General features: G+C 42.7%; 1 protein-coding gene across 1 annotated transcript in view; it reads left to right on the top strand.

The window, feature by feature from the left end:
• LOC115118030 (glutamate receptor-interacting protein 2-like) overlaps positions 1–20,600 on the top strand; it is a 190,522-nt gene that overhangs the window by 160,760 nt on the left and 9,162 nt on the right. Inside the window, exons 20-22 of the mRNA XM_065000742.1 lie at positions 15,919–16,036; positions 17,936–18,301; positions 20,236–20,382. Coding sequence (XP_064856814.1) covers positions 15,919–16,036; positions 17,936–18,301; positions 20,236–20,382 — 631 coding nt within the window. The remainder of the gene's footprint in view (positions 1–15,918; positions 16,037–17,935; positions 18,302–20,235; positions 20,383–20,600) is intronic.

Raw genomic sequence — 20,600 nt, 5'->3', positions numbered from 1 at the left:
CTACCATTCCAGTGTTTTACTTGCTATATTGTATTTACTTTGCCACCATGGCCTTTTTTGCCTTTACCTCCCTTCTCACCTCATTTGCTCACATTGTATATAGACTTGTTTTTTTTTTACTGTATTATTGACTGTATGTTTGTTTTACTCCATGTGTAACTCTGTGTCGTTGTATGTGTCGAACTGCTTTGCTTTATCTTGGCCAGGTCGCAATTGTAAATGAGAACTTGTTCTCAACTTGCTTACCTGGTTAAATAAAGGTGTTCTCAACTTGCTTACCTGGTTAAATAAAGGTGTTCTCAACTTGCTTACCTGGTTAAATAAAGGTGTTCTCAACTTGCTTACCTGGTTAAATAAAGGTGTTCTCAACTTGCTTACCTGGTTAAATAAAGGTGTTCTCAACTTGCTTACCTGGTTAAATAAAGGTGTTCTCAACTTGCTTACCTGGTTAAATAAAGGTGTTCTCAACTTGCTTACCTGGTTAAATAAAGGTGAAATCAAATGCTTACCTGGTTAAATAAAGGTGTTCTCAACTTGCTTACCTGGTTAAATAAAGGTGTTCTCAACGGGTCCCTTACCTGGTTAAATAAAGGTGTTCTCCTTCTTACCTGGTTAAATAAAGGTGTTCCAACTTGCGGGTACCTGGTTAAATAAAGGTGTTCTCAACTTGCTTACCTGGTTAAATAAAGGTGTTCTCCAACTTAGCGGGTCCCTTCCTGGTTAAATAAAGGTGTTCTCAACTAGCCTACCTGGTTAAATAAAGGTGTTCTCAACTTTCTTACCTGGTTAAATAAAGGTGTTCTCAACTTATTTACCTGGTTAAATAAAGGTGTTCTCAACTAGCCTACCTGGTTAAATAAAGGTGTTCTCAACTTGCTTACCTGGTTAAATAAAGGTGTTCTCAGCCTATGCCTTTTAACCTGGTTAAATAAAGTCATGATGTGAAATAAATAAATAAATAAGACATCTGTTATAAAACACCTAGATGTATTAAAAATGTATTGTAAAAAATTAAAAACTTTAGCCTGAAGTGATGCGGGTCCCTTCCGTCAAACAGCGGGTCCCTTCCACCTTGTTCGGGTCCTTCCGTCTTTGGAGCGGGTCCCTTCCGTTTCCAGTCCATTTTCTGATGTTTCCGTCTAAATAGCGGGTCCCTTCCGTCTGTAGCGGGTCCCTTCCGTCTGTAGCGGGTCCCTTCCGTCTGTAGCGGGTCCCTTCCGTCTGTAGCGGGTCCCTTCCGTCTGTAGCGGGTCCCTTCCGTCTGTAGCGGGACTTAAAACAATCCACAGCTTCAACAAATTCATCTTTATTCAACAAATCTTTCTTTCTGGTGTACTAGCCTATTTTCATGTTATTTATGTATGTATAGACAGGAGTAAGCTAATTGGGCTACATAATGTTGGTAATTTAATAAAATTTACTTTAAGGGAAAACTTAGCTTCCCCTAGCCTTATGGACATGCAGCCTATGCCTATTTTTTAATGTGGTATAAAATAAACTAGTCATGATGTTTTCATCTGATTGTCAAACAATCACTTAACTAAGGCACTCCACACATTATTTCAGAATCCCAACCACCAACAGTCCACGGTGCACCTGCAAATTGATAAATGGAAAGAGACATCTGTTATAAAACACCTAGATGTATTGTAATGACATTCTACACTTGTAGCCTGAATTGATGCATCCACTGTTTTTCCTCAAACACCAATGGTCTCATCTCTCCACCTTGTTCTGATCGAACTACGACTCATTTTGGAGCGACCCATACCCCCCGATTTCCAGTCCATTTTCTGATGTTTCATGCGGCTGACATAAATAATGGTGTATTAACTTATAGGTTTTTTTTTTGGTCATTGATTTTGATTGGCTCACGTTTTACTGGTACGGCGTACCCCCCACTATTTATTTGGCTGGGAAGCCGTACCCGATTATACCACCTATCTTTCACCCCTGGGTTGGCCTGATATAGTTCATTGGTCATGTTGCATTGATTTTGAGAGGCTCATGTTTTACCCCCACTATTTATTTGGCTAGGAAGCCGTACCGGATTGTACCACCTATCTTTCACCCCTGGGTCGGCCTGATATAGTTCATTGGTCATGTTGCATTGATTTTGAGAGGCTCATGTTTTACCCCCACTATTTATTTGGCTAGGAAGCCGTACCGGATTGTACCACCTATCTTTCACCCCTGGGTCGGCCTGATATAGTTCATTGCTTTTAGCCGTATGTGCAGTGCCTCAGAGAGTGCTTGTGATGTCATCACCACTAAATCAGCGGTGGAGTGTGTGATTTAGGAGTGTCAGCCCCCCCTTAGCACTTCCTCTAAGGCTCCGGCCCCATATCTACTCTAGTGTACTACTTTGTCTGCAATCTGTTGGCATGCATTCTAAGTAGTATGTTAGTGGTATGCTAGTGGAATGTTAGTAGCATGTAAGTAGTATGTTAGTGGCATGTGAGTAGCATGTGAGTGGTATGCTAGTAGCATGCTAGTGGTATGTTAGTAGCATGTTAGTGGTATGCTAATAGCATGTGAGTAGTATGTTAGTAGCATGTTAGTGGTATGTTAGTGAGTGAGTAGCATGTAAGTGGTATGTTAGTAGTATGTTAGTGGTATGTTAGTAGCATGTTAGTGGTATGCTAGTAGCATGTGAGTAGTATGTCAGTGGTATGTTAGTAGTATGTTAGTGGTTTGATAGTAGCATGTGAGTAGTATGTTAGTGGTATGTTAGTGGTATGTTAGTAGCATGTGAGTAGTATTTTAGTGGTATGTTAGTAGCATGTTAGTGGTATGCTAGTAGCATGTGAGTAATATGTAAGTAGTATGTTAGTGGTATGTTAGTAGCATGTTAGTGGTATGCTAGTAGTATGTAAGTAGTATGTTAGTAGTATGTGAGTAGCATGTTAGTGAGTTAGTAGTATGTAAGCGAGTTAGTAGCATGTCAGTGAGTTAGTAGTATGTTAGTTAGTAGGATGTAAGTGAGTTAGTAGTATGTGAGTAGCATGTTAGTGAGTTAGTAGTATGTTAGTTAGTAGTTTTATAGTTAGTGGTATGTGAGTAGTATGTAAGTAGCATGTTAAATGTATGTGAGTAGTATGTTAATAGTTTTATTTAGTAGTATGTAAATATTGTGTTAGTTTGTAGTATGGGAGTAGTATGCTAATAGTATGTGAGTAGTATGTGAGCGGTATGTGAGGGGTATGTGAGTGGTATGTGAGTAGTATGTGAGTGGTATGTGAGTGGTATCTGAGCGGTATGTTAGTAGTATATTAATGACATGTTAGTAGCATGTGAGTAATATGTTAGTGGTATGTTAGTAGCATGTTACTGGTATCCTAGTAGTATGTAAGTAATATGTTAGTAGCATGTTAGTGGTATGTTAGTGAGTTAGTAGTATGTAAGTGGTATGTTAGTAGCATGTTAGTGGTATGCTAGTAGTATGTAAGTAGTATGTTAGTAGCATGTTAGTGGTATGCTAGTAGTATGTAAGTAGTGTGTTAGTAGTATGTTAGTGGTATGCTAGTAGCATGTGAGTAATATGTAAGAATATGTTAGTGGTATGCTAGTAGCATGTGAGTAATATGTAACTAGTATGTTAGTGGTATGCTAGAAGTATGTAAGTAGTGTGTTAGTAGTATGTTAGTGGTATGTTAGTAGCATGTTAGTGGTATGTTACTGGTATGTTAGTAGCATGTTAGTGGTATGCTAGTAGTATGTAAGTAGTATGTTAGTAGCATGTTAGTGGTATGTCAGTGAGTTAGTAGTATGTAAGTGGTATGTTAGTGGTATGTTAGTAGCATGTTAGTGGTATGCTAGTAGTATGTAAGTAGTATGTTAGTAGCATGTTAGTGGTATGTCAGTGAGTTAGTAGTATGTGAGTAGTATGTAAGTGGTATGTTAGTAGTATGTTAGTGGTATGTTAGTAGCACGTTAGTGGTATGCTAGTAGTATGTAAGTAGTATGTTAGTAGCATGTTAGTGGTATGTTAGTGAGTTGGTAGTATGTGAGTAGTATGTAAGTGGTATGCTAGCAGTATGTTAGTGGTATGTTAGTAGCATGTTAGTGGTATGCTAGTAGTATGAAAGTAGTATGTTAGTGGTACGCTAGTAGTATGTCAGTAATATGTTAGTGGTATGTTAGTAGCATGTTAGCGGTATGCTAGTAGCATGTGAGTAATATGTAAGTAGTATATTAGTGGTATGCTAGTAGTATGTAAGTAGTATGTTAGTAATATTTTAGTGGTATGTTAGTGGTATGCTAGTAGTATGTAAGTAGTATGTTATTAATATTTAAGTGGTATGTTAGTAGCATGTTAGTGGTATGCAAGTAGCATGTGAGTAATATGTAAGGTGTATGTTAGTGGTATGCTAGTAGCATGTGAGTAATATGTAAGTAGTATGTTAGTGGTATGTTAGTAGCATGTTAGTGGTATGCTAGTAGTATGTAGTAGTATGTTAGTAGTATGTTAGTAGTATGTGAGTAGCATGTTAGTGAGTTAATAGTATGTTAGTTAGTAGTTTGTTAGTTAGTGGTATGTGAGTGGTATGTAAGTAGCATGTTAAATATATGTGAGTAGAATGTTAATAGTTTTATTTAGTAGTATGTAAATATTATGTTAGTTTGTAGTATGGGAGTAGTATGATAATAGTATGTGAGTAGTATGTGAGTAGTATGTGAGTGGTATGTGAGCGGTATGTGAGTGGTATGTGAGTGGTATGTGAGTGGTATGCGAGCGATATGTGAGTGGTATGTGAGTGGTATGTGAGCGGTATGTGAGTGGTATGTGAGTGGTATGTGAGTGGTATGCGAGCGATATGTGAGTGGTATGTGAGTAGTATGTGAGTGGTATGTGAGCGGTATGTGAGTGGTATGTGAGTGGTATGTGAGTGGTATGTGAGTGGTATGTGAGCGGTATGTGAGTGGTATGTGAGTGGTATGTGAGTGGTATGTGAGCGGTATGTGAGCGGTATGTGAGCGGTATGTGAGCGGTATGTGAGTAGTATGTGAGTGGTATGTGAGCAGTATGTGAGTGGTATGTGAGTGGTATGTGAGTAGTATGTGAGCAGTATGTGAGTGGTATGTGAGTAGTAAGTTAGTAGTATGTGAGTAGTATGTTAGTAGTATGTTAGTAGCATGTGAGTGGTATGTGAGTGGTATGTGAGCGGTATGTGAGTATGTGAGCGGTATGTGAGCGGTATGTGTATGTGAGTGGTATTTTAGCAGTATCGACTGTCTGTTTGTACGGATATTGAAACCGAGCAAAAATTCTGGAGTAACTCCGTAGATCCACCAGATTCTAGGTTTGGTAGTGGATGTCCCCACCTTCTCATATCCAGCACCTACAAATGACTAACGCTGCCAGTTAACACTCTTTATATTTTCTTCAACTGTCACGCATGATGCCTCTGAAGCAGTTTTACACTACATGGAGAGATTTACCAGGTTCTGGGTTGATGTTCCCACCTAGGGTTAGGGTTAGGGGTTAGGGGTTAGGGTTGATGTTCCCACCTAGGGTTAGGATTGGGAGTTAGTGTTAGGGTTAGGATTAGGGTAAGGGGTTAGGGGTTAAGGGTTTGGATTAGGGGTTAGGGTTAGGGTTGATGTTTCCACCTAGGGTTAGGGGTTAGGATTAGGGTTTAGCATTAGGGGTTAGGGTTAGTATTAGGGGTTAGGATTAGGGTTAGGGGTTAGGGTTATGGGTTGGGGTTAAGGGTTAGGATTAGGGGTTAGGCTTAGGGGTTAGGGTTAGGGTTGATGTTCCCACCTAGGATTAGGGGTTCGGATTAGGGGTTCGGATTAGGGGTTAGGATTAGGGGTTTGGGTTAGGATTAGGGTTTAGGGTTAGGATTGGGGGTTAGGGTTAGGGTAAGGGTTGATGTTCCCACCTAGGGTTAGGGTTAGGATTAGGGGTTAGGGTTAGGGTTGATGTTCCCACCTAGGCTTAGGGGTTAGGGGTTAGGGTTGATGTTCCCACCTAGGGTTAGGGGTTAGGGTTAGGGTTAAGGGTTAGGGTTAGGATTAGGGGTTCGGTTTAGGGGTTAGGATTAGGGGTTTGGGTTAGGATTAGGGTTTAGGGTTAGGATTGGGGGTTAGGGTTAGGGTAAGGGTTGATGTTCCCACCTAGGGTTAGAGTTAGGATTAGGGGGTAGGGTTAGCGGTTAGGGTTAGGATTAGGGGTTAGGGGTTAGGGTGGTGTTCCCACCTAGGGTTAGGGGTTAGGATTAGGGTTAGGATTAGGGGTTAGGGTTGATGTTCCCACCTAGGCTTAGGGGTTAGGGGTTAGGGTTGATGTTCCCACCTAGGGTTAGGGGTTAGGGTTAGGGTTAAGGGTTAGGGTTAGGATTAGGGGTTCGGTTTAGGGGTTAGGATTAGGGGTTTGGGTTAGGATTAGGGTTTAGGGTTAGGATTGGGGGTTAGGGTTAGGGTAAGGGTTGATGTTCCCACCTAGGGTTAGAGTTAGGATTAGGGGGTAGGGTTAGCGGTTAGGGTTAGGATTAGGGGTTAGGGGTTAGGGTGGTGTTCCCACCTAGGGTTAGGGGTTAGGATTAGGGTTAGGATTAGGGGTTAGGGTTGATGTTCCCACCTAGGGTTAGGGGTTAGGGTTAGGATTAGGGGTTAGGGTTGATGTTCCCACCTAGGGTTAGGGGTTAGGGTTAGGATTAGGGTTTAGGATTAGGGGTTAGTGTTCGTACTAGGGGTTAGGATTAGGGTTAGGGGTTAGGGTTATGGGTTGGGGTTAAGGGTTAGGATTAGGGGTTAGGGTTAGGGGTTCGGATTAGGGGTTCGGATTAGGGGTTAGGATGAGGGGTTTGGGTTAGGATTAGGGTTTAGGGTTAGGATTGGGGGTTAGGGTTAGGGTAAGGGTTGATGTTCCCACCTAGGGTTAGGGTTAGGGGTTAGGATTAGGGGTTAGGGTTAGGGTTGATGTTCCCACCTAGGGTTAGGGGTTAGGGTTAGGATTAGGGGTTAGGATTTGGGTTAGGGATTAGGGTTAGGGGTTAGGGTTAAGGGTTAGGGTTAGGAATAGGGGTTCGGATTAGGGGTTAGGATTAGGGGTTTGGGTTAGGATTAGGGTTTAGGGTTAGGATTGGGGGTTAGGGTTAGGGCAAGGGTTGATGTTCCCACCTAGGGTTAGGGTTAGGGTTAGGATTAGGGGTTAGGGTTAGCGGTTAGGGTTAGGATTAGGGGTTAGGGTTAGGGTGGTGTTCCCACCTAGGGTTAGGGGTTAGGATTAGGGGTTAGGGTTGATGTTCCCACCTAGGTAGGGTTAGGGGTTAGGGTTAGGATTAGGGGTTAGTGTTGATGTTCCCACCTAGGGTTAGGGGTTAGGGTTAGGATTAGGGTTTAGGATTAGGGGTTAGGGTTAGTATTAGGGTTTAGGATTAGGGTTAGGGGTTAGGGTTATGGGTTGGGGTTAAGGGTTAGGATTAGGAGTTAGGGTTAGGGGTTCGGATTAGGGGTTCAGATTAGGGGTTAGGATTAGGGTTTATGGTTAGGATTGGGGGTTAGGGTTAGGGTAAGGGTTGATGTTTCCACCTAGGGTTAGGGGTTAGGATTAGGAGTTAGGGTTAGGATTAGGGGTTAGGGTTAGGGGTTAGGGTTAGGGGTGATGTTCCCACCTAGGGTTAGGGGTTAGGATTAGGAGTTAGGGTTAGGATTAGGGTTGATGTTCCCACCTAGGGTTAGGGGTTAGGGTTATGGGTTGGGGTTAAGGGTTAGGATTAGGGGTTCGGGTTAGGGGTTAGGGTTAGGTTAAGGGTTGATATTCCCACCTAGGGTTAGGGTTAGGATTAGGGGTTAGGGGTTAGGGTTGATGTTCCCACCTAGGGTTATGGTTAGGAATAGGGGTTAGGGTTAGGGTTTGGGGTTAGGGTTAGGGTTTGGGGTTAGGGTTAGGGGTTAGGTTTAGGGGTTAGGGTTAGGATTAGGGGTTAGGGGTTAGGGTTAGGGTTGATTTTCCCCCTAAGGGTTAGGGTTAAGGGTTAGAGGTTAGGGTTAGGGTTAGGGTTGATGTTCCCACCTAGGGTTAGGGTTTAGGGTTAGGGGTTATTGTTAGGGGTTAGGGGTTAGGGTTGCAAAATTACAGTAACTTTCCCAAATTTCCCAAGTAAAAAAAAAATCCTGATTGGACAATTCTTTCCTGCTTTTTCCCCTTTTGATTCTGTGAATCTTCCATCTGGTATTTCTGGAAAACCTGGACATTTTTCTGAAAAAAGACCAGCATTTGACAAGCCTATTTCAACCTATACTACCCTGCTTCTCCAGTACCTGGAACTTTAACTACCAGCTAGCACTGTTTAACTAGTGGCGGCAGGGTAACCTAGTGGTTAGAGCATTGGACTATTAACCGAAAGGTTGCAAGTTCGAATCCCCGAGCTGACAAGGTACAAATCTGTCGTTCTGCCCCTGAACAGGCAGTTAACCCACTGTTCCTAGGCCGTCATTGAAAATAAGAATGTGTTCTTAACTGACTTGCCTAGTAAAATAAAGGTTAAATAAAAAATGAGGCTGGCTGGTGTATTGTTCAGTGTGTGTTTATTAAACTGCTCTTATTTCATGCGTCAACTGTCCCTCTTATTTCATCTGATACAGTGCTACATAAAATGCAGTAGTGGCTTCCTTACCAACTGACCATAGCCACTGCCCAAACCTGAAACGGGATTGTTTCGGACGCATAATGTCTACGTTCAAAGTTCCTAAACAGACAAAACATTCAATAAGATCCAGGGAGATTGTTTCAACAAAAAGGTTTATTCTTCTTATATCAAACAAAAAATGATTCTCTAATCAACTTAGATCATAGATTACTTGGCATATATACTGTACTGCATGTCTGTAGTGTCAAGATTATACCGCTCCCGTGTCTAGCTAGGACTCCCCTCTTCCCTCGAAGGCCCAACTTCCTGCCTTTATCCTATCACTAACACACTTACCACAGTACAATGAATGAGCAAGAGGGGGAGCTAAAAACTACACTAAGAACAAAGGAATTTATCTCAATCAGGTTAAGATAAATCATAAAGGTACGTACCTAATATTTTATTATATACATTCATATTTAATACATTTACACAAATGTATACGGAGCTCTGTATGTTCTGTCTTTTATACAAATATGTCCAAATCGGCATTAACATAGACTATAGATTTACCAGAGTATGGCTAATGTTTCCACCACAGGCGGCACCTTAATCAGCTCATAATAATGTCTGGAACGGAGTAAATGGAATGGTATGGAACACATCAAACACCTGGTTTCCACCTGTTTGATACCGTTCCACTGACTCCGTTCCAGTCATTATTGTGAGCCGTCCTCCCCTCAGCAGCCTGCTGTGGTTCTGCTTGGACCTGTGACTGCCAGTGAGCACTCTTCAACTGTCACACATGATGCCTGTGATTCAGTCAGTGTTATATAACATCTTGTTGAATTATATAACCCTCGTGTCACAGATTCACTTTAGTCATCCCACACATTTTGTTCCGTGTTCATCATTGTGTTCCCTTTTCCTCCATTCATGCCTCAATTTACTTTCTCTTGTCAGTACCAACAACGTTCAACTAATATTACGACGGCTGCTATGTTAGCTGCTACATGGACGCTAATGGTAATGATGAGCTAATGGTAATGATGAGCTAATGGTAACGATGAGCTAATGGTAACGATGAGCTAACTGTAGTGATGAGCTAATTGTAGTGATGAGTTAATGGTAATGATGAGCTAATGGTAACAATGAGCTAATGGTAGTGATGAGCTAATGGTAACGATGAGCTAATGGTAACGATGAGATAATTGTAGAGATGAGCTAATAACGATGAGCGAATGGTAACGATGAGCTAGTTGTAGTGGTGAGCTAGTTGTAGTGATGAGTTAATGGTAATGATGAGCTAATGGTAACAATGAGCTAATGGTAGTGATGAGCTAATGGTAACGATGAGCGAATGGTAACGATGAGCTAATGGTAGTGATGAGCTAATGGTGGTGATGAGCTAATGGTAATAATGAGCTAATGGTAGTGATGAGCTAATGGTAATAATGAGCTAATGGTGGTGATGAGCTAATAGTAGTGATGAGCTAATGGTAAGGATGAGCTAATGGTGGTGATGAGCTAATGGTAATAATGAGCTAATGGTAGTGATGAGCTAATGGTGGTGATGAGCTAATGGTAATAATGAGCTAATGGTAGTGATGAGCTAATGGTAACGATGAGCTAATGGTAATGATGAGCTAAGGGTAGTGATGAGCTAATGGTAACGATGAGCTAATAGTAGTGATGAGCTAATGGTGGTGATGAGCTAATGGTAACGATGAGCTAATGGTAATGATGAGCCAATGGTAACGATGAGCTAATGGTAACGATGAGCTAATGGTAATGATGAGCTAATGGTAACGATGACCTAATGGTAACGATGAGATAATGGTAATGATGAGCTAATGGTAGTGATGAGCTAATGGTAGTGATGAGCTAATGGTAATGATGAGCTAATGGTAACGATGAGCTAATGGTAGTGATGAGCTAATGGTAATGATGAGCTAATGGTAATAATGAGCTAATTGTAGTGATGAGCTAATGGTAGTGATGAGCTAATGGTAATGATGAGCTAATGGTAATGATGAGCTAATTGTAGTGATGAGCTAATAGTAATAATGAGCTAATTGTAGTGATGAGCTAATGGTAATGATGAGCTAATTGTAGTGATGAGCTAATGGTAATGATGAGCTAATTGTAGTGATGAGCTAATGGTAATGATGAGGTAATGGTAATGATGAGCTAATTGTAGTGATGAGCTAATGGTAATGATGAGCTAATGGTAATGATGAGCTAATTGTAGTGATGAGCTAATGGTGGTGATGAGCTAATGGTGGTGATGAGCCAATGGTAGAGATGAGCTAATGGTAACGATGAGCTAATGGTAATGATGAGCTAATGGTAGTGATGAGCTAATGGTAATGATGAGCTAATTGTAGTGATGAGCTAATGGTAAGGATGAGCTAATGGTAATGATGAGCTAATGGTAGTGATGAGATAATGGTAGTGATGAGATAATTGTAGTGATGAGCTAATGGTAAGGATGAGCTAATGGTAAGTCTCGGGGAGGAAACTCTAACCACAAGGCCACTGAGTATGAAATACTAATAATAATATTATTGTAGAACCAGGAGGAGAACCAGGAGGAGAACCAGGAGGAGCTATTGAACGTATTTCTTCATTATCCTCCAACATGTTTCAGTCCTGCCATCTTGAATTAAACTGACAGGACAGCCACAGCATGGCTTCTTGTAATAACCTGCATCAATGCACTTATCCGCTAACTTGGGGTGTGTTCGCAATTCAATCTGGAGTGCCAGAGTGCATTCAGAGTGCCCTCTGGGCATTTGTCAAATTCAGAGCGTTTTGCTCTCGAAGCGTTCAGAGCGCACACTGGATGCTCTGGCTGAGGAGTTGGGTTCATCCGGGCGTTCTGGCCTCACAACGGCAGTCAAGCACCCAAGATAACTGGCTAATGTTACCTAGCTTGCTAGCTACTTCCAGAAACAAATGAGAGAACACCTAACTCTGACCATTTTACTCCCCCTAGTTTAGCTGGTTAGGCTGTTTTCATGTTATCCAGAACGTTGGTGACTGTAACTGTGCTGCAGGCAACAATTTAAACTAGCTTTTTTTGCCGACGTTTACTGCCATATTCAATGGGTGTTGAGTGTTTACTGCCATATTTAATGGGTGTTGAGTGTTTACTGCCATATTTAATGGGTGTTGAGTGTTTACTGCCATATTCAATGGGTGTTGAGTGTTTACTGCCATATTTAATGGGTGTTGAGTGTTTACTGCCATATTCAATGGGTGTTGAGTGTTTACTGCCATATTTAATGGGTGTTGAGTGTTTACTGCCTTATTCAATGGGTGTTGAGCGTTTACTGCCATATTCAATGGGTGTTGAGCGTTTACTGCCATATTCAATGGGTGTTGAGCGTTTACTGCCATATTCAATGGGTGTTGAGTGTTTACTGCCATATTCAATGGGTGTTGAGTGTTTACTGCCATATTCAATGGGTGTTGAGTGTTTACTGCCATATTCAATGGGTGTTGAGTGTTTACTGCCATATTCAATGGGTGTTGAGTGTTTACTGCCATATTCAATGGGTGTTGAGCGTTTACTGCCATATTTAATGGGTGTTGAGTGTTTACTGCCATATTCAATGGGTGTTGAGTGTTTACTGCCATATTCAATGGGTGTTGAGTGTTTACTGCCATATTTAATGGGTGTTGAGTGTTTACTGCCTTATTCAATGGGTGTTGAGCGTTTACTGCCATATTCAATGGGTGTTGAGCGTTTACTGCCATATTCAATGGGTGTTGAGCGTTTACTGCCATATTCAATGGGTGTTGAGCGTTTACTGCCATATTCAATGGGTGTTGAGTGTTTACTGCCATATTCAATGGGTGTTGAGTGTTTACTGCCATATTCAATGGGTGTTGAGTGTTTACTGCCATATTCAATGGGTGTTGAGTGTTTACTGCCATATTCAATGGGTGTTGAGTGTTTACTGCCACTCAACACTCAGACGAGAGTGCTCTGAAATTAGAGTAGATAGCCAGAGCGCATTTACCAACGCACCCGTATTTGTACAATATTTTTCTAAGCCATTGGAATGCATTGATGTGAGCCATTAAAACATACAAAATAGTGAAAAGTGAAAGCCTGTCATAATTTTTTATAAAACAAAATTTCATACCTCTTAGCCTTGTTTACCCTGTCTGCACTGTCTGTCTCTTGTCTCTGTACATCTCTTTCTTTCTTTGTCTCTTTCCCGCTCTCCCTCGGTCTCTGTTCTCTTGTCTTCTCTTCTTTCTCGCTCCCACTCTCTCTCTCTCTCTGCTGTCTCTCTCCTCTCACTGTTCTCTCTCTCTCTCTCTCTCTCACTCTCTCTGCTGTCTCTCTCCTCTCGCTGTTCTCTCTCTCTCTCTCTCGCTGTTTCTCTCTCTCTCTCTCTCTCAATTCAATTCAATTCAAGGGCTTTATTGACATGGGAAACATGTGTTAACATTGCCAAAGCAAGTGAGGTAGACAACATACAAAGTGAATATATAAAGTGAAAAACAACAAAAATTAACAGTAAACATTACACATACAGAAGTTTCAAAACAGTAAAGACATTACAAATGTCATATTATATATATATATACAATGTACAAATAGTTAAAGGACACAAGATAAAATGAATAAGCATAAATATGGGTTGTATTTACAATGGTGTTTGTTCTTCACTGGTTGCCCTTTTCTCGTGGCAACAGGTCACAAATCTTGCTGCTGTGATGTGATGTGATCTCTCTCTCTCTCTCTCTCTCTCTCTCTGCTGTCTCTCTCTCTCTCTCGCTGTTCTCTCTCTCTCTCTCTCTCTCTCTCTCTCTCTCACTGTTCTCTCTCTCTCTCTCGCTGTTCTCTCTCTCTCTCTCTCTGCTGTCTCTCTCCTCTCGCTGTTCTCTCTCTCTCTCTCTCTCTCTCTGCTGTCTCTCTCCTCTCGCTGTTCTCTCTCTCTCTCTCTCTCGCTGTTCTCTCTCTCTCTCTCTCTCTCTCGCTGTTCTCTCTCTCTCTCTCTCTCTCTCTCTCTCTCTCTCTCTCTCTCTCTGCTCTCTCTCCTCTCGCTGTTCTCTCTCTCTCTCTCTCTCTCTCTCTCTCTCTCTCTCTCTCTCTCTCCTCTCGCTGTTCTCTCTCTCTCTCTCTCTCTCTCTGCTGTCTCTCTCCTCTCGCTGTTCTCTCTCTCTCTCTCTCTCTCTCTCTCTCTCTCTCTCTCTCTCTCTGCTGTCTCTCTCCTCTCGCTGTTCTCTCTCTCTCTCTCTCTGCTCTCTCTCTCTCTCTCTCTCTCTCTCTCTCTCTCTCTCTCTCTCTCTCTGCTGTCTGTCTCCTCTCGCTGTTCTCTCTCTCTCTCTCTCTCTCTCTCTCTCTCTCTCTCTCTGCTGTCTCTCTCCTCTTGCTGTTCTCTCTCTCTCTCTCTCTCTCTGCTGTCTCTCTCCTCTCGCTGTTCTCTCTCTCTCTCTCTCTCTCTCTCTCTGCTGTCTCTCTCCTCTCGCTGTTCTCTCTCTCTCTCTCTGCTGTCTCTCTCCTCTCACTGTTCTCTCTCTCTCTCTCTCTCTCTCTCTGCTGTCTGTCTCCTCTCGCTGTTCTCTCTCTCTCTCTCTCTCTCTCTTTCTCTCTGCTGTCTCTCTCCTCTCGCTGTTCTCTCTCTCTCTCTCTCTCTCTCTGCTGTCTCTCTCCTCTCGCTGTTCTCTCTCTCGCTGTTCTCTCTCTCTCTCTCTCTCTCTCTCTCTCTCTCTCTCTCTCCTCTCGCTGTTCTCTCTCTCTCTCTCTCTCTCTCTGCTGTCTCTCTCCTCTCGCTGTTCTCTCTCTCTCTCTCTCTCTCTCTCTCTCTCTGCTGTCTCCTCTCGCTGTTCTCTCTCTCTCTCTCTCTCTCTCTCTCTGCTGTCTCTCTCCTCTCGCTGTTCTTCTCTCTCTCTCTCTCTCGCTCTCTGCTGTCTCTCTCCTCTCGCTGTTCTCTCTCTCGACTCAGGTGTTCAGTGTCACAGCTATGAACTGCTCTTCCACCAGGTTGTGTGTTTATTTGCCTGTAGGGTTTCATGTACTGCTCTCCTCTCATACATACTGTAGGGTTTCATGTACTGCTCTCCTCTCATACATACTGTAGGGTTTAATGTACTGCTCTCCTCTCATACACCCTGTAGGGTTTCATGTACTGCTCTCCTCTCATATATACTGTAGGGTTTCATGTACTGCTCTCCTCTCATACATACTGTAGGGTTTCATGTACTGCTCTCCTCTCATACATACTGTAGGGTTTCATGTACTGCTCTCCTCTCATACATACTGTAGGGTTTCATGTACTGCTCTCCTCTCATACATACTGTAGGGTTTCATGTACTGCTCTCCTCTCATACATACTGTAGGGTTTCATGTACTGCTCTCCTCTCATACATACTGTAGGGTTTCATGTACTGCTCTCCTCTCATACATACTGTAGGGTTTCATGTACTGCTCTCCTCTCATACATACTGTAGGGTTTCATGTACTGCTCTCCTCTCATACATACTGTAGGGTTTCATGTACTGCTCTCCTCTCATACATACTGTAGGGTTTCATGTACTGCTCTCCTCTCATACATACTGTAGGGTTTCATGTACTGCTCTCCTCTCATACATACTGTACTATACACAACTCTCCTCTCCTCATTCCCTCCCCTCCCCTCTTCGCTCTGTCTCACCAGAATAAAATAACGTGCACATGTTGTTTTGCCGTAACATCAGCTGTTGTTAAATGACTGTTGTTGAGCTGTGTGGGCCAATGACAGCTTCATGTACAGCTAAATTTAAACATGTATTCTGATTCTTTATTGTGTTGCCACAGTTACACACTCATCATTTTTCACTCACACAACACCTTCTTTTTTGGTTGTATTGTTGGTATATAGTTGTATTTTAAATGTGTGTGACTGTCCTTGTCTGTCAGTGTTTTTTCTTTGTTTACTTGTCATGTTTTGTGTTTTTTTGTGGACCCCGGGAAGAGTAGCTGCAGCTTCTGAAAGAAATCAAATAGGGCTCCTAATAAACACACACTGAACAATACACCAGCCAGCCTCATTTTTATTTTTTTTTTACCTTTATTTAACCAGGCAAGTCAGTTAAGAACAAATTCTTATTTTCAATGACGGCCTAGGAACAGCGGGTTAACTGCCTTGTTCAGGGGCAGAACGACAGATTTGTACCTTGTCAGCTCGGGGGTTTGAACTTGAACCCTTCCGGTTACTAGTCCAACGCTCTGACCACTAGGCTACCCTGCCGCCCCTCCTAGTGACGGCATCGTGATGTACTGTTCATCTAGCATGTAACATCTAACACCTGTACTTTCCTGTGGTCGTTGATACAGATACACCAGCCAGCCTCACAGTGACGCCATCATGCTCGACCACGAGGACAGTTTCTGGTGTCAGGCACTGGAAGACCTGGAGACCTGTGGACAGTCTGAGCTCCTCAGAGAGATAGAGGTATACTACCTTAACTTATCTGGTTAAAAATAAAGGCAAGCAAATCCTTTACACTCACAGCCCCTGTCATCCCGTAATACAGGTTGAAAATGGTAGGTTTGGCCTCCGTCTAAGGCACTGCATCGCAGTGTTGATGCGTTACGACAGCCTTGGGATCAATCCCAGTGTCAAAGCCGGCCGTGACATCGAGTCCCATAGGGCGGCGCACAGTTAGCCCAGCGTCGTCCGGATATCAGTTAGCATAGAGTCTATTGTTACTTTATATATCAGTTAGCATAGCATCTATGGTTGCTTTATGTATCAGTTAGCATAGCATCTATGGTTGCTTTATATATCAGTTAGCATAGCATCTATTGTTGCTTTATATATCAGTTAGCATAGCATCTATTGTTGCTTTATATATCAGTTAGCATAGCATCTATTGTTGCTTTATATATCAGTTAGCATAGCATCTATTGTTGCTTTATATATCAGTTAGCATAGCATATATTGTTGCTTTAAAAACACTTAGCATAGCATCTATTGTTGCTTTATATATCACTTAGGATAGCATCTATTGTTGCTTTATATATCAGTTAGCATAGCATCTATTGTTGCTTTATATATCATTTAGCATAGCTTCTATTGTTACTTTATATATCCGTTAGCATAGTATCTATTGTTGCTTTATATATCAGTTAGCATAGCATCTATTGTTACTTTATATATCAGTTAGCATAGCATCTATTGTTACTTTATTTACAGTGTATTCGGAAAGTATTCAGCATTCTAAAAGGTTTTAAGACATTTCTGCATATTTATTAAAAATAAAAAACATATACCTTATTCAGACCCATTGATATGAGACTTGAAATTGAGCTCAGGTGCATCCTGTTTCCATTGATCATACTTGAGATGTTTCTACGACTTGATTGGAGTCCACCTTTGGTGAATACAATTGATTGGGCATGATTTGGAAAGGCATGTCTATATAAGGTCTCACAGTTCACAGTGTATGTCAGAGCAAAAACCCAATTGATGACGGAAAAAAAATATTCAAATCATTTTAGAATAAGGCTGTAACGTAACAAAATGTTTTTAAAAAGTCAAGGGGGCTGAATACTTTCCCAATGCACTGTATGTAATTCAGGGCTCATCTGTAAAATAGACCTTGGTCTCAGTATGACTCCCTGATTAAATAATGGTTCAATAAATAAAGAACTACACTCTACTATTTCCTCTACTCTAATATACTCTACTCTACTTTACTCTACTATACTCTAATATACTCTACTATACTATACTATACTCTACTATACTCTACTATACTCTACTATGCTATACTCTACTATACTATACTGTACTCTACCATACTCTACTATGCTCTGCTCTACTCTACTCTACTATATTATACTATACTCTACTATACTCTACCCTACTATACTATGCTATACTATACCATACTCTACTCTACTCTACTCTACTCTACTTTTTGCTCTACTCTACTATTTCCTCTACTCTACTCTTTACTATACTCTGCTCTACTCTTTACTCTACTATACTCTACTCTACTCTACACTTTGCTCTACTCTTTAATCTACTCTTTGCTATACTAAACTCTTTACTCTACTCTACGCTTTACTCTACTCTTTACTCTACTCTACTCTCTACTGTCTACTGTTTACTCTTTACTCATTACTCTACTTTTTACTCTACTCTCTACTCTCTACTCTTTACTCTACTTGTGATAATGCCAGAGAAGCCGGTGTTTGGAGGATATATTGGCACGGATGTTGTTAGGCCTGTGACAAAGTTGACATATTGATCGACACATTTTAATTTATATACTTATATATTTCATATATTTTTTAATATACTCTACTCTACTCTTCTCTACTCTATACTCTACTCTCTCTGTAGGCATCTATTATGACGGGCAGTGCCATCAGTATTGGGGTGGATGGTAACAAGTCCCATGGCCTCCCCCACCCTGGAGACCCCGTCTGCCAGCCCCGCATCAGCCCTCTGCGGAGGAGCTCCCTCCAGCACCACGATGCCAAGACCCACCTGCACCAGGAGGCCCACCTCCACCAGGGGGCCCACCTGCACCCGGAGGCCCATCTGCACCCGGAGGCCCAACTCCTGCATCACGAGGCTAGAACCCAGCTGCATCACGAGGCCAGGGCAAAGAACACACTCCGGGTGTCTGAGAAGACCTGGGAGTCTCGTAGGATCAAGGAAGAGATGCAGGAGATCCTCTCCCCTACCCCTCTGGAGCTACACAAGGTGACTGCCATACTCACCAGTGAGAGCTATCCTCCTGTAGGTTTTAACTACAAAAGGTTTGGAGTGGAAACCTACTGTAGAGTGGCTCTCCTGAAACAGAGTTTAAGTTAAAACCTACAGGAGGGTGTCTCTCCAGGAACAGGTTTGGAGTTAAAACCTACAGGAGGTTAGCTCTCCAGGAACAGGGTTGAGGTGAAAACCTACAGGAGGGTATCTTTCCAGGAACAGGGTTGGAGTTAAAACCTACACTCTCCAGGAACAGGGTTGGAGTTAAAACCTACAGGAAGTTAGCTCTCCAGGAACAGGGTTGGAGTTAAAACCTACAGGAGGGTAGCTCTCCAGGAACAGGGTTGGAGTTAAAACCTACAGGAGGTTAGCTCTCCAGGAACAGGGTTGGAGTTAAAACCTACAGCAGGTTAGCTCTCCAGGAACAGGGTTGGAGTTAAAACCTACAGGAGGGTAGCTCTCCAGGAACAGGGTTGGAGTGAAAACCTACAGGAAGTTAGCTCTCCAGGAACAGGGTTGGAGTGAAAACCTACAGGAGGGTAGCTCTCCAGGAACAGGGTTGGAGTGAAAACCTACAGGAAGGTATCTCTCCAGGAACAGGGTTGGAGTTAAAACCTACAGGAGGTTAGCTCTCCAGGAACAGGGTTGGAGTTAAAACCTACACTCTCCAGGAACAGGGTTGGAGTTAAAACCTACAGGAAGTTAGCTCTCCAGGAACAGGGTTGGAGTTAAAACCTACAGGAGGTTAACTCTCTAGGAACAGAGTTGGAGTTAAAACCTACAGGAAGTTAGCTCTCCAGGAACAGGGTTTTAGTTAAAACCTACAGGAAGTTAGCTCTCCAGGAACAGGGTTGGAGTTAAAACCTACAGGAGGGTCCCTCTCCAGGAACAGGGTTTTATGTAAAACCTACAGGAGGTTAGCTCTCCAGGAACAGGGTTTTAGTTAAAACCTACAGGAAGTTAGCTTTCCAGGAACAGGGTTGGAGAGCGCGGCACCACTGGAACCTGACCCCCGTGTTCTGTTGAGGTCTAGACAGTGTAACACACCACTGTAATCAATAATAGATCAATACATGCATTATTGAGCAACAACACTCTCATTGATTGATCGGCGTGTGTACCCTGCTCTCCCGTGGCAGACCAACCCGCCTGCTGTAACTTTTCTCATGGCGGGTATTACCGAGGAAGGTTTTACTTGCAGTGATCGTGATGGCTATTGCACCTTGAATCCACGTATTGTACCGTGCGTCGGCTAAATGACTGTAAATGAAGTCTTCAATAAGAGTGTCTGTCAGCTAAATTAACTAACTGTAAAATGAAAGGTTACAGCATATTATAAACTGGGTGGTTCCAGCCCTGAATGCTGATTGGCTGACAGCCGTGGTACACCAGACCGTATACCACGGGTATGACAAAGCATTTCTTTTTACTGCTCTAATAGCGTTGGTGACCAGTTTATAATAGCAATAAGTCACCTCGGGGGGTTTGTGGTATATGGTCAATATACCACGGCTAAGGGCTGTATCCAGGCACTCTGCGTTGCGCCGCACGTAAGAACAGCCCTTAGTCGTGGTACATTGGCCATATACCACACCCCCTCGGGCCTTATTATAAACCGGGTAGTTTGGGTCCTGGATGCTGATTGGCCGAAACAGCAATCCAGCTGTGTATATCAGACAATATACCACGGGTATGACACACAACTACTTGTTTACTGTTCTGCTTGTGGTAGTAACTGGGGTTTGTGGTCTAGCCAATATACCACTACCAAGGTCTGAATCCTAAGAATTTTGAAGCTACATATGTAGCCTTGTAACTATGTGATCACAGCTCTAAACTAACAGGTTAAATGAACTAACAGGTTGTAACAATGTGTTTGCAGCTCTAAACTAACAGGTTAAATGAACTATCGGGTTGTAATTCCCCAGGTGACGGTGATGAAGGATCCAGAGAGCGATGACTTTGGCTTCAGCGTCTCCGACGGGTTCCTGGAGAAAGGTGTTTACGTCAACATGATCCGTCCGGAGGGCCCAGCAGACCGCGCAGGCCTGAAACCATATGACAGAATCCTACAGGTGTTCACTCTTCCTGTACCTACCCCCCCAGCCTGTATCTACCCCCCCAGCCTGTACCTACTCACCCAGCTTGTGCCTGCCTGCCTAGAGAGAGACTGAGGAGGGAGGAGACAGAGGGAGAGAGAGAGGAGTGAGAGGCAGAGGAGTGAGAGGCAGAGGAGTGAGAGGCAGAGGAGTGAGAGGCAGAGGAGTGAGAGGCAGAGAGAGAGGAGTGAGAG

This window comes from Oncorhynchus nerka, linkage group LG15, assembly GCF_034236695.1.
Source record: "Oncorhynchus nerka isolate Pitt River linkage group LG15, Oner_Uvic_2.0, whole genome shotgun sequence".
Lineage (NCBI taxonomy): Eukaryota > Metazoa > Chordata > Actinopteri > Salmoniformes > Salmonidae > Oncorhynchus > Oncorhynchus nerka.
The sequence above is the reverse complement of the archived record's forward strand: the minus strand, read 5'-3'. Positions and strand labels throughout refer to the sequence as shown.